This window comes from Eschrichtius robustus, chromosome 4 (genome assembly GCF_028021215.1).
Source record: "Eschrichtius robustus isolate mEscRob2 chromosome 4, mEscRob2.pri, whole genome shotgun sequence".
Classification (NCBI taxonomy): Eukaryota; Metazoa; Chordata; class Mammalia; order Artiodactyla; family Eschrichtiidae; genus Eschrichtius; species Eschrichtius robustus.
The window spans coordinates 88,761,528-88,775,178 of NC_090827.1; the positions used below are offsets into that span (position 1 = coordinate 88,761,528).

At 40.9% G+C, this 13,651-nt stretch overlaps 1 protein-coding gene across 2 annotated transcripts in view; it reads right to left on the reverse strand.

Annotated features, from left to right (window-relative positions):
• Nucleotides 1–294: 294 nt before the first annotated feature.
• KLF3 (KLF transcription factor 3) overlaps nt 295–13,651 on the reverse strand; it is a 36,470-nt gene continuing 23,113 nt past the window's right edge. For both annotated transcript variants that reach the window (XM_068543112.1, XM_068543113.1), the window contains 4 exons: nt 12,302–12,791; nt 11,468–11,618; nt 6,386–6,546; nt 295–4,233 (listed from right to left, as the gene is read on the reverse strand). In XM_068543112.1, the coding sequence (XP_068399213.1) occupies nt 4,052–4,233; nt 6,386–6,546; nt 11,468–11,618; nt 12,302–12,791 (984 nt within the window). In that variant the 3' untranslated portion in view covers nt 295–4,051. The remainder of the gene's footprint in view (nt 4,234–6,385; nt 6,547–11,467; nt 11,619–12,301; nt 12,792–13,651) is intronic.

Here is a 13,651-nt window from a genome sequence, read left to right on the forward strand (position 1 = left end):
TCTACAAGTTTATGGTTTGTACTTAGAAAACTTCTTATCAGAAAACCAGGGACACAGCTTTAGGGCTGAGTTAACTCATATAGTACATTTTCCAGTTAGATCTGTTTTTCTTTCCTTCCATTAATGATTGCCTATCAAAGGGTGATTTACTTTGAAATTTCTAAGTAAGGGCCTCTTACATGTTACTTTGCTAAGTTTTGTTTTTAGTGATCACTGCATACATAGTAATCACATGATCACATGTAATATTCTGATGGTTTTATTAACAAGTATATAATACATATATTGCATACTGTATATATGAGGACTGTACAGTACAAATTTATGTTCACAGTTTGACATGACAAAATGTCATTACTGAATTCCCATTGGACTACCGAGTAGAAACAGAGAAAGAACATTAAACATTCACATCTTTAGTAAGAAAGATTACCAAAATGTTTCAGTATTTGCAAGTATACTAATGCATGCTAAAAACCTTTACCCATTCAGTCTTATTAGCTTATAAAATATATTACACTTTATTAAAAATTTCTGCATAGTTTATACAAGTATTAAAGTACTGTAAATGTAATAATCCTGCTATACTTGCAGGTATGGTTTAAGAGATGCTAAGCAGAAAGATTATTTTGACCCTCTAACACTAAGTACATAACAGCAAAAAAAAAAAAAAAAGTGCTAGTATTTGTAAAACATAATATTGTTGTAGCCCTCGTTTAATGCATGTAAAATGGCTTTGTAAATGTATTATTTAAGTGAATTTGCAATCATTTAGAACTTGTTAACCTTGACCAACAAGAGAATAAAGGCCACTCTGAGCAACTTCATGTATGACAGCAATTCCTTCAAGATGACTGTATGTTTTCAAACCAATCAAATTATTTTAAAACCTTAGACCTTTGAGATTGTCTTTAAAACAATCTAATCAGGAATGATGTGTAGATATACAGTATCAGCAATATAGTTTTTCAAATTCCACATTAGTGCAACACTGATAGTGCAGATGGGTGTTTAATAAAATATACACATTCATATATAGTTCCCCTGTAAATCTGTTCTAAGGCTCTTGAAACTTCTGATATTTAGCATTTCCTTAGTTGAACATAGCTATGCTGCTAACACGTTCTCAAAACCAGGCGATTTAGAATGTTAATGCCCATTTGCGATGTAGATTCACACTTTAGAACTCTAAAATATGATGGTTACAGATTTAATTTTTCTGACTTCTCCCCCAGGATGACACTTGGATAATAATGAAAGAAATTCTATAATAAACAGAATTTACACAACACTAACTCCATGTTTACAAATCATTCTCATCAATTTAAAATATTGCAATTAAAATCACCATTGATAGTAACATGGCATATCATTAAAACCACACGTTCAAGGGTACCTTATCTTGTATTGGAGGTCTTCCACAATAACAGCTAAAAATTACTAAGAGACTAAATTTCTCAACTATCATAGTAAAATACAAATATATATAAAAAAGGAAAATTTGGTTAAGAGCCAATTGGTAACTAAAGTATACAGACCAGCATGAGAACAGAGAATAGCTTCCTGGGTTGCTTTTCTTTCAGGGTTGAAATGTATCTTTGTTAATGAACTGTTAGCATAATCTAAGCAAGCTGAATAGTAATGTAATAGTCTTTGCAGGGTCTTGCTTGCTTTTCTGAAAAAAAAATGTCAATATGCCATAGCATACACGTCAAATTTCATGAGAACCCACGAAGCTTTCTATCAGCTGGACTCAGACTCACAGCTAATTATTCAAAGATCAATTCTGTCCTTTCTTGCCCCTTTTCCCACCTTCAAGATGGGTTAGAACACACACAAACTGGTTATCTCCATTAAAACAAAAATGTTCTTTGCACTCCAACTTAATTCTTCGGTGTGTTGTGGAAGAACCATTTCAAGCAATAAACATTTTGGCATGAATGTGACTAAGCATCTACAATACAGACAATACCTACTTTTCCAAGAGCCATTTTTTTTTATCCCTCAATTCATGTCATAGTTGCAAAAAAAAAAAAAAAAAAAAGCCTCATAAGGATGTTTTAATATTCTAAACAAATTTTGCAGTGCTTAAAAAAAAAAAAGAAAAACCAAGTGCCACAATAACAAATTACTTTGCATTTCTCAACTACATCTCCTTTCAGTTGGATCCGAGGGCTTACGAGCGGGATCTCTTAGGTGTGCAGTCCCTACAACTAACTTTTATTAACACGGCGCCATCAAAGTAAGCTCCCCACACAATTCGCAGGCCTCCAGAATCACTCATGCACTGTCTTAAAAACAATTGAACAATGTATTCCTCCCAGTTAAGGTTGTGTTGGATCCTGAGTTGTGGCTGGGATGAATCTTCAGGATTCCATTCTTCTCTCTGCTCCTCCATCCTTTATCGAGGGATGAAGGTGCATTTGCTCAAATGCACCCACACTACACCACCGTCGCCCACTTTCTTCAAATTTAGGACCAATGGCACTTCTACGCATAAATTATTTTTACTGGCATTTACACTATGGTGCTCAAAAGCCTGCTTTTGAAAAACTTCCCCTAAATAATGGTGCTATTACTCTTCAACATAAACACGAGTCATTTTCAGTTTGTTCTTCTGACAGGATACTTGATAGTGATAGGAGATTGCCAGCTCCAACAGTAAACATTTGGGAATTTGAGCTACATTTATGAATCCCTGAACTGTGGTTTTCTAGATTTTTCAGAAATCTGTCCCCCAAGAAAGGTATGTGTGCTTCACAACTATTTATATTTACAAATAGTGTCACTCAGGTCTTAAATTGAAGGAATCTACTAAAGCATTAGCAGATGCTTATTTATGATATGTGTCATGAACACAGATGACAGCCAGTTTGGCACCTTACAGCTCACACAGAAAAGTCTCCATATGAAGCCTCCGTGACTAATTTGATAGGGGAATACAATTACCACTCAACGTTTCCCTGTTTGCAAAAAAGCTGTTAAGTAGGTGGGGTAAAAGAAGGCCATTAAAGAAGACCATTCATACCCTTACCCAAAAGATTTTTTCCCATTACTGAGCAAATATTTTTGTGGCACCCCTATCAGTGCTTGGTAATCCACATTAAGGACATTGTAGAAACAGAGACAGGTGCGTGGAGAACCCCATCAGTATCTGGCTTTGCAGTAGGGTTCTGCACAGCTGAATGTGCATAGAGACTGAAGCTCTGGGAACGTACTGCCCAGCGAACCAAATGATGAACTGTCACCGAAAAGCCCTAGGCGAGCAGGAATGGCTGGCTTCCACCTTTGCCCGCCTTGCTCTGCCCCTGCTGATGCCCCTTTGCTCCGACTCCACGCTAGCAAGTACAGCATGCACCCCCTCAACTGACAGACGTCATCCACCTAAATCAGCAGCTCTGGCTCACCTCCCAGTGGTGGCAAAAACCTCCTTAGTAGCTGCAGGCACAAAGGAGGGTAAAGGACGTACATTTAGATGAAGCGATAAATCCAAATTGACAAGCCAGATTGTGAAGGACAATGGAAGAGTTGACTGTACTAGTCTGAAAGCCTGTTGCATGTCTAGCTCATCTGTGAAAGGTTCCACCCTTCTTTTTGCTGTGGAGCACCAAACTCGATCACAGAGCACAGAGGTCTGGATGCCTCTGGCAAGGACCAGCAGGCTGGATACTGTATTTCTAATACATTTACTTTGACATTCTTTTGAGGATTACATGGAGAAACAATTGGTTATGTTAGTTTACATGTTCCCTTGTTTTCATTACATTAAACGTTATCTCTAAGAAGGGTTTGCTTAGCATCCCCGGAAAAAAAAAAAGAAAAAAAAAAAAAGTGTTCACATTCTTTAGGTCTGACCCGTGGTAAGGAGAGGGAGGATTAGAGAATATTTACTACTGACCATATGGAAGTTTGAATGATATAAATTCAGAGATTCAGACCAGCTGAATCAAAATTAAAATGTACATGTAAAAAGATGAGTTAGATAATGGGAGGGAGGACAGACAGAGAGCTGGGAGAGTGGGAGCCACGCTGAGGCAGGAGATAGAGGCATTCAAACGAGCATGTGGCGTTTCCTATGGAGGGCAAGGTGGTCGGAGCGGGAGAAGCTGCGGTCACAGTCTGGACACTGGAAGGGTTTGATTCCAGTATGTTTTCGGAAATGTCTCGTGAGTTCATCAGACCGAGCAAATTTCCATGTGCATCCTTCCCATGTACATTTGTAGGGTTTTTCTCCTGCAGAAAGGTGGGGAAAAAAGAGCTTATTTTTTCTAAGAGCAAAATGATATTAATAATTAAAGACAGTAAATATTTCTGAGCTAAAGCTCTTGACAAACATTATTTCCAAGATAGGACCATACATTTGTCCCTTGAACCACTAGGTGACAAATAAGAAACACAGATTGTCTTAATATGAAATTGGCTTTCTGCCCAAAAAAGGGGGTGAGGGGGGATTTTAAGAGTTCTTAAAGCATATTTATGGCACTGAAATCCACTCTGAGGGGCTATCAAATAATTTTGGTTTTGCCCTCAATGGAGGCGATGAATAAGTTTTTAATACCCGGTGATCCGTATTTGTTGACCTCCAAGTCGTAAACCTACTTAGGAGCTTAGCTACATGCAGTGCTATCCATTCAAAGAGAAGTCCAAACTGAAAGTTTGTGGGATTTTCTTATTCTTTTCAATAGTTTTCTAAAAATGTGAAGTCCCTAAGTCCCTAGCAACAAATATTTATCAGGGATTTCTACATTTTATTTTTTGTTTAGTCAAGAACAACAACGCCTAAGTATAATGCTTTAATTCAGATGTACGGAAAATATAGTAAACTCCTCCCCACCCTGTCAGAAGTCAGGTTTCTACAACCCTCTCCTGTGTGACGATAACTTACAGGTGAGAAAAAGAAGACCTTTGTGGGAAAGTCACGAGGACAGCAGTTTGAAGGCCTTTACAAATAAAAAGGCAGTTAATGGTAATTTTACATGTTTTAATCAGTAATATTGGGTAATGGGCATGACAGATTCATTCCCATTTACTATCTCTTGTTTTCTAGAAACCTTAAAGGATTGCAATTCCTTGGCATTTCAATGACATATTCAGAATTTATACTCTCTGCTTTGTTGCACAGAATATACATGCTAAGAGTTATTTTTCGTACATCTGAATTGTTACCCAAATATCCAATGTCTTTTTACTCTTAGGCTGGCCTTTGGTAACATCCACCCCTCAGGTCCCGTTTGTGCCCTGAGGAGGCTTTCATGAGTCTATCTGGCACTGCCCATTGGGTGGTCCTCTAACCGCAAGGCTGTCACCCTCAGCTCTCTCCATGGCAACACTGTGAGGAAGCCAAAGAACACTGTGTCCGGCTGGATCCCCTCGGCTTCCTTTGCCTCCTTCCCAGGATGCACGGAAAGCCTTCACTTCCACTCTGCCAGACACTTTACTTCCTCTCCTCTTCCAAACCCCGGATTCTTCTCTTTGTAAATGTTCCTAACAAGAATGACTCACAAAACTCCAAATATTCTACATTCTGAGTTAAGGAAATGTACAGAGAGGGAAATTGCTGTTACACTAGAATTTCACATCCAAGAGTATGAGGTCAGCTCAGATGAGGCTTTCCATAAACATTAATCACCAATACCAACTGCAATTCATCAGGTTTGTTTAAAACATTTTTGTACGAATTCCTTAAGATGTTTTGCTACAAAATGTTCATGAGCACAGGGGACAATTTTACGTTTTCCTCACCTATTTAACGATTTTTATAAGATCTGTCTGTACGCTCTATATGCAACGCCTGGCAAACTGGAAAATATCCTACAACAAATATGGCAGGCAATCGCCTGTAAGTTCCCTCAGTTTTAGAAGACGATAATTACTCAAATTTCTTCACTTTTCTTTCCTTCGATGACTGTCTTCCGTTTGAATTCCATTTCTATAAACTGCTGCATTTACTTGTTCTGTATAAAGAACTTTTTTCTTTTTTTGCCATTGTGAATTTGATAACGTACAACATTTATTAAGTGACAGCCTATATGAAGGCCACATCTTTGATGAAACAGGCCCATGGTTAAGGGCACTTTGCCCCTCTGTTACCAGTGGAGGTTTCATGCCCTTCTCTCTCTCTTACTACAGAGACCACAGAACTGCAAGTGGTTGCAAGGGGCCTTGAATAGATAACCCTGAATCTACTCTATTATAAAAACAAATCATTATCGAAAACTTCATTTCTCACAACTGACAAGAGACATCTGTAGCTGACTATGGTAACTTTCAAGATGCCTGAAAAAATTTCCTTACAATAATCTCTGAAAGCTAGAACATTTGTCTTAACATTCCATGCTAGTACTTCTTAAGAAGAAAGATGAAGCGAGTCTTGTATTTCTAATACCTGTATGTGTTCTTCTGTGTGCTTTCAAGTGAGAGCTTTTAGTGTATACTTTGTTGCATCCATCATAATCACATCTGTGTATCCGCCGCTTCCTCTGGGTGTCTGGAGATTCCACAGGTAAAGGTCTCTTCCCAGGCTGCACTATGACTGAAGGGTGATTCCTAGGAAAGCCAATGCCAAATGCAAAATGGTGAGTGAAAGGCTCTTCCTTTCCTTCCGGGTACCAAAAGCATTAACAACACTGGGCAAAAACAAACAAACAAAAAACCCAACAAAATAAACAAAAAGAAATTAGCAGATCAACCCAAGAAGCACTGCTATATTCATTCAACAAACATGGAGTGAGCACCTACCATGAGCCAGGCACTGTGCTTGGCACCGGGACACAAAGATGAATAAAAACAGGGTTCCTGCCCTGGAGGAGCTCACACTCTAGGGGGAGACAGACATGTAGATAAGTAATGACAGTAAGAAGGGTTAGGGGCTACACTAGAGGGAGGTGCAAAGTGCTAGGAGAGTCTCTTTCCCTTAATAGAAATTTGCTTTCTTGTAGAATTCTGTGGTACTAGGCTGAACGCTGTACTATGTTTTCTCACATTTATTATTCTTTAGGGGAAAATGTAAGAGGTCAAACTCCTAAGTCTCAGGCAACCACGTTGTAGGATGTATCTACATTTTATCCTTTACATAACTGGCATTTAGTTTGAGTCTCTTAAAGAGGCTCAATGTACATTTGATTTTTATCTCCCCCCACCCCCCCCAAAAAAGTTGGCACTACTGTCTTCACAGACTCAAACCTTTACTGTCACTATTATTCCTCCTTGAGAGAGAACTTCAGGCAGTGCTAGTGGTCAGGCGAGGAAGCCCCTCACTCAGGACTCAAGACCCAGGCTCCAGGTGCAGCACCGGCTCCCTCACTGGCTGCCCGCCATCCTCCCTACCTTCCTGGCTCCTCACCCAGACTCCCCTTCCTGCGCCTGCACACCTTTCCAGGGGGGAGGGGGGACTGAAATCAAATCAGGTTACACATCATTACTATGAACTTTCTCTTTTTCAGAAAGGAAGTTGGTGGAGAGAAATGGCAGGTGGGAAGAGCTAGGAAAAATCTGTAGTTTTTTCAGGCTTCCCCTGCTGATTGATGGAATTAACAAGTTCTACTCCATCCACTTGCTCTCCTAATAACTAATTACTTGATACATTACAAGCTTATGTATCAACAGTTGGCCTCTAACTGCAGTGAAAGACTTCTTTGTCTTTTAAATTTGAATCTAAAGTTCTTAAAATATTCCAAATAACATGTGAATGTTTTATACAAGAGTGTATGGGGGAAAAAAGATTGGTGAAAAGAATTTGATGAGGGTAAACAATCTTGTGAGATAAAGAATAATAAAATTTAGACATAAAACTCAAAGAGAGTCACTGAATGAAACTTGTTTTTTATCTTGGTAAAAATGTAAATACATGTCCGTTATCAACAACTTTTTCAAGCACCCAAAGAAGTGACTAGGAAGAGAATAAAAAGGTGCATTTTATCTTGAGTGACTTCACTAATTTCTCACTTATGATTAGCAAAAAAAAACTGTCTTGAGTATCACTTTACCTTCCTACCCTGATGCTTAGAGGGATGATATGAAAGAATAAAGTTTAGATACATGGAAAAGTGAACATGAACTAGTGGGGGGGGGAGAACAAGAACTTCAATTATATAAGTGTACAAACAAATAGCAGAGAAAATGAAGAAGTGAGAGAGTTTTTAAAAAGCTCAATTATTAAGACCCTTTAATAAAAAGAAAACAGTTTATCAGTTTATTTTAAACTTTCAACTTTCACGCCATTGACTGAAAATTTTCATCTTCATTAAGAGAACTTCAGGAAGTAAAATGCTGAGGGGAAAAAAAAATGAACAGTTAAATATATCTCATTTGCCTCTGGGACCCTGGGAGAGAATCCCAGATAACATTAGAAGTCTCTCCCAGTTATTCGATTTTATGGGTTGGCATTCTAATGGTTTCTGGGCAGTAGTTATGACTGCTGTTTCAGTTGCTCATTTTGTGGAAATGTTACCCTAAAAAAAGGTACCCTAAAAGGCTGGGCGCTCCAGCTCTGCCCTGATAGTCCCTATAACCCTCGGCAAGGTATTCATGCTCTCTGTGCCTCAGTTTCTTCTCTGTAAAAGGGGATGATAATCATGCGATCTCAGAAGGCTGCTGTGAGTAATGCACACAAAACACTTAAGAACAACACCTGTTCCAGATGCAAATCTGCGAAACAGTAGCTGTTACTATTTCAAGGTGCAGAAACCCATTAGCAAACTTTGCCCTTACAGTTGTTTAATTTCATGAGGAGTTTTTTTGGGATGTCCTAACACCAGATCAGGAAATCTCTACTCCACCCAACATCTCCCTTGGAAGGCAGCATCACTCTGACAGGGGTCAGCAGTCTATCTCTAAAGAGCCGGGTATTGGTACAGGCTGAGGTTCAGGATCTTGGGATCTCACTCACTCTTCTTGGTCTCCTCACTGCTCATTTTTAAGGAGGTTGTTTGGGATCATTATAACCAAGAAGTTAGAATACCTAGTAAATATCAGAGACCTGGTCATTCTTTTGAGTTAAGCTGATCCCTCATATGTTTGCTACAGTTTCATGTACACAACTCAATGGGGAAATCTGGTCCTCAAACGTTTTGTTCTAAATAAATTTTCACACATGTAAATAACAAAAGAAATCTGATATACATTTGAGTGCCTTTAAAAATAATCCTAAAGCTATAACTTTATGATCAAACAAGTGGATTTCAAAGCTGTATTTTAAAGTCCGCCCCTGTAAAGGAAGGGTTTCCTAAGGCAAATATTATTGGGGCTGCCTCATGGACATGGTACCAGGTGCTTGGTTTCCAGTGATTCTTTCCTGGCTAGCTGGTTTCCTATGTGGGCTGCTACTGGGCACACTCCAAGACATTACTTAATCACATCTGTGAGAGAATTACTTGAAGGGTACATGTCCCAGTTGTGGCTAATCGGTTCAATTTTCTGAGAGGCAAAATGCATTCTTAGGTCAGCATTAGACTAAGCACATTACTCATTAATCATTAAAAGCCACTGAGCTTGAGATCATCCAAAGAACGTTACTTAAAATAAGCAAGAAAAGAGAAAAGGTGTTTTCTTTCCAGCAGCATTCAGAGCACAGAATGTTGCCTTCAAATATTCTTCCGTAATGTGTTACACTGTAATTTATAATAACCTAGACTTTGGAATAACCCCCTTTCAGTCAACGGATCCCTCGTTATGCGGGCAGTTGGCTTTATGGCATCTTTTTCATCATCTGTGCAGGAACAATTACAGGTACGAGCCATGTTGCCAGTTACCTCACCAAAGACATCTGACATCCTAAAAAAAAGGTAATTCAGCCTACAAGATGTGTCCATTTTGGTTAGTCTATTTTTCCTTTCCCTTAGTGCAGCAGCAGATGCAATCAGTTAGATATGGCCTAAAAATAGCAGGAAGACCACTCATCTGGAAGCCGGAGATCAGCCCAGGCCCCCTCTGCTGTTAATGGTGTGATTACAGGCAAGTTATTTATGTCTTGGCTCATCAGTTGTTTGCTCTGACTCCCACCTGCTTGTTTTCGGAGAATGAAATAACTCCTTTGAAAACACTTGGAAAAGTTCCTTTCTGGGGGTAAGGAGGCACTATGCAACTGTGAAGGGCAATAATGTACAAGACCATCAGGCAGTCTGCCTGCTGACGTGGCTGCGGAAGAAGATTCATCCTCTTCTTCATCTATCAAGGAGTAGATGACAACCCCCTGCCCCCCCTCCCCAAAGAAAAAAACAGATGGATTTGATGCAAATGACAATTGATATATGAGCTATTATGAAGGCATCTACTTGGGGTTGAATGTGGATACAACCAGAATATATGTTAAGTTCCAGAAAATAGCTGTTCTAAAACCAGAGGATTCATATTCTGCTACAGAATTCATTACGTAAGGGAGAAGAGTGCAGTAGATAAAGCAGAAAGGTGGGCAGAAATGCTGGAGAAAAGGTTACATGGGGAGGAAGGTGATAGAAGGGAGCCTGAGGAGACAATAACTGTTGTACTTCCTTTGTACTAGGAAGCCGGCCATTAAATCCAGTATTGTAAGGACCATAACAGAAGAAAAATAATTACAACCAATAATGAAAATAAAGAGGAAGCCGGGGCAACGAGATTAAGTGACTATGCCAAGGTCATACATATGGTGGAGAGCAGAGCTGGGATCCAAGACGTTGGATCCGAAGGCCACGTTTGTACCTACTGCAGACACAGCCTCCAGTGTAATCCCTGGTAGAAGTCAAGGGCATCTATAGTGGCAAATCCCAGTAATGATGTTATTTAGACTGTGTGTGACACCATCACATGACAGCAAGTTAAACCACCGTTCAGGTGCCTGGATGCTGACCAGTAGTGTAAACTTCCTACTGGATGGCGGTTCTAAAGCAGACCGAACATTCTAGGGCAGTCACAATTAGAAAGACCGGAGACTAAACAGTTCTTTCAACGCCGAGCTTCTCTGAGCAACATGGTCAGCTTTCTGTTGCCACGGGCCTGGTTTTGCAGTATCTTTCTTGGATTTGTGGTTGGCCCGGAAAACTCTGACTAAAGCCATTCCCCACCACAGAAACACTATACTTTATGAGAACTGACAATGGGAAGGACGATATGTGATCCCATGAAGCATTTCCAGGATCCAACCTTAAGTGGAATATCTAGAACACCAAATTCAATCCATGTTGGGCTAAAGATGATGGGAGAACTAGATACACATAGTCTGGAAGGACGGAAAAAAACAAGATAAAAATGATTTCTGGGGTAAAGTGGCAAAATCATGTGTGACCAATTCACTGAGAACGTGACGTTACGCGTGTAACAGAGCACATAGTTTTTGGAGAGATTCTCCCATCTGGCCCAGGGGCTGCCCCGAACGACAAGGCAGTCCCGGCTGGCAATCCACACCACATCCTGAGCGGGAAGCTCCAGCTTCCATTCCAGTTCCGAGATGCACGCCGCTACGTAAATGCCAGGCAGACCTCAATATACTTACTCTTGTAACAGTGCTTGCGGGGGGGACACTGAGTTCATTAAAGGGGGTGACATTTCTTCAGGATAATAATCTGTCCTCTGTGGTTCGATCCCAGGTTCTATTTTAATTTTTTTCTGTAATAGAGGCTTCTCATATGATTCAATTACAGGGACTACAAAATAAAAATAGAAAAGTTACTCTATGTACCATTTACCGATTTCAGCCTTTAAAAGCTTATTGCACGGCTTCTAGCTACCACACTGATGTGTCTCTATTTGCCTTTGGCAAAATGACAGCAGAAATGAATCGGTGGGCGCTTCTTGTTCCTCCTAACGATTACTTTGTCAGCAAGCACCGTAAGGAGGAAGCTGGACTTTTAAGACATCAGCCCCCAAAGGATTTCTTCCTTATGACGTTTGGTTATCTCCTTGTTACCCCAGCCTTCTGCCTCTGACCAGTCAGTAAACAAGGTGGCTTTTAATAGCCATTAGTTATCACATGGCCTAATGGTATTTCTTAAATGCCTTTTTGCACCTAGAACCATGTTGGTATTCAATAAAGCAAAACATAAAGTCAAGATTCTTATTATCCCCAGGTTGACAAGTATATAGTGAAACTAATCATTTCATGGCATTTAACAGACAGCCTGATTCTTGGGAGATCTTCCAGTGTCAACACTTTAAAAAAAAAAAAGCAAACGCCTTACGCAGACTCTAAGTCGAATATTTCCTCTGCAGAGTTCAACAGCTCTTGGCCCCTTGCTTCCTTTGCTCCCTCACCCAGACTATCTGGTGAAGACCCGTTAAGTCCGGACTACGCAGGGTGGCAGCAGTGTGGGCGAGTGGCGGAATTTACCTTGCATGCTACTACTGGAATTTTCCATCTCGTCCGACAAGGAGACCATGAGCGGCTGCTGGAGGTGGCTGGTGTACATGAAGGGGACGGGCTGCACGACAACAGGCTGGATGACGGGCAGGATGCCGGGGCTCCGGATGCCGTGGCGGGAGAGGGCCGCAGCCATCACAGGCGGCATGGACAGCGGCACGCTGAAGGGCTGCACACCGGGCGGCGGCGGCGGCGAGTACTTCTTCCCGGGTGGGCTGGACGAGGGCAGGCTCAGCCCCGGTGAGGCCCTCCGGTGCAAGGACTGGAACTTCAGGGAGGAGGGGGAGTTCCCGGCAGAGGGCGGCGAGCTCCGCTTGTTCACGGTGAGGTCCACCGGCTCCATCTGCATCCCGTGCGACAGGCCTTCTGGGGTCTGGAAGAACTTATCAGATAACGGTGTGGAGTAGATGACGCCATACTTGTTGGGCTTCATCGACTCCATGTAATTGGACGGGTATGACTATTGGAAAAGAAAGACGGAAACGTGTCAACAGCCAAGTAAGCGTGTTTGCTTGAAACACGAATTAAGATGAAAATATACAACAAGTCACCTTCAATCACATGGACTTTAATAAGTGGTTTGGGTTTAGATACATGCTTGACCCTAAAACAATGCTATGAGAGAGCTGGTCTAATAAACGTAAGTACTAAAGTTAATGTGGTAACTGTGTCACACGAAAAATCTCAAATTTAACTCTACGATTATGGCCATGTCCAATGTTAAGGCTGAGGATGATAGCTGGAAAAATTCTAAAATAGGTTATGAAACAGAAGGCTTATGGGCCTTTATCATTAGGAGTTGGCATTGAGGTTCACCAAGAATCAGCCAAGCCAACTAACCTTGTTGATTTTCTGATGGGGTTTCTTACTTGGCAGGAAATACTCTCCCTGGCTTTAGTGCCCTCCAGCTCAGCAGAAAGACACTGAACGTTTCTCATATGCTGTGTATAACAGGGACAAGCGGAGCTGCATGGTAGTGCCTTAGGATGGTCTTCAGCCACTAACACATCCATGCTACGAGTCCTGGCCTTAGCACTAAAAGTCCTACATCCTAGGAAACGCCTCAATCTCAGGCACACCAGGATGGCCAGTCACCCTACAAACCTATACACGGAAGGCCACCCACACAAGGGTGAGTATGTTCTTGGCTCCAACTTGTGCGATAGACTTATTCACAGTCTGAATGAAACTGTACAAGATGACTTAATCTCCAAATTTGTGGATGACACAGAACTGTAAAAACGAGCTAATGTAACAGGACTTAAATAAAGACACGTGATGCTGGAAGGGCCCTGCACACGAGCCAAGGCCCTGCCTTCT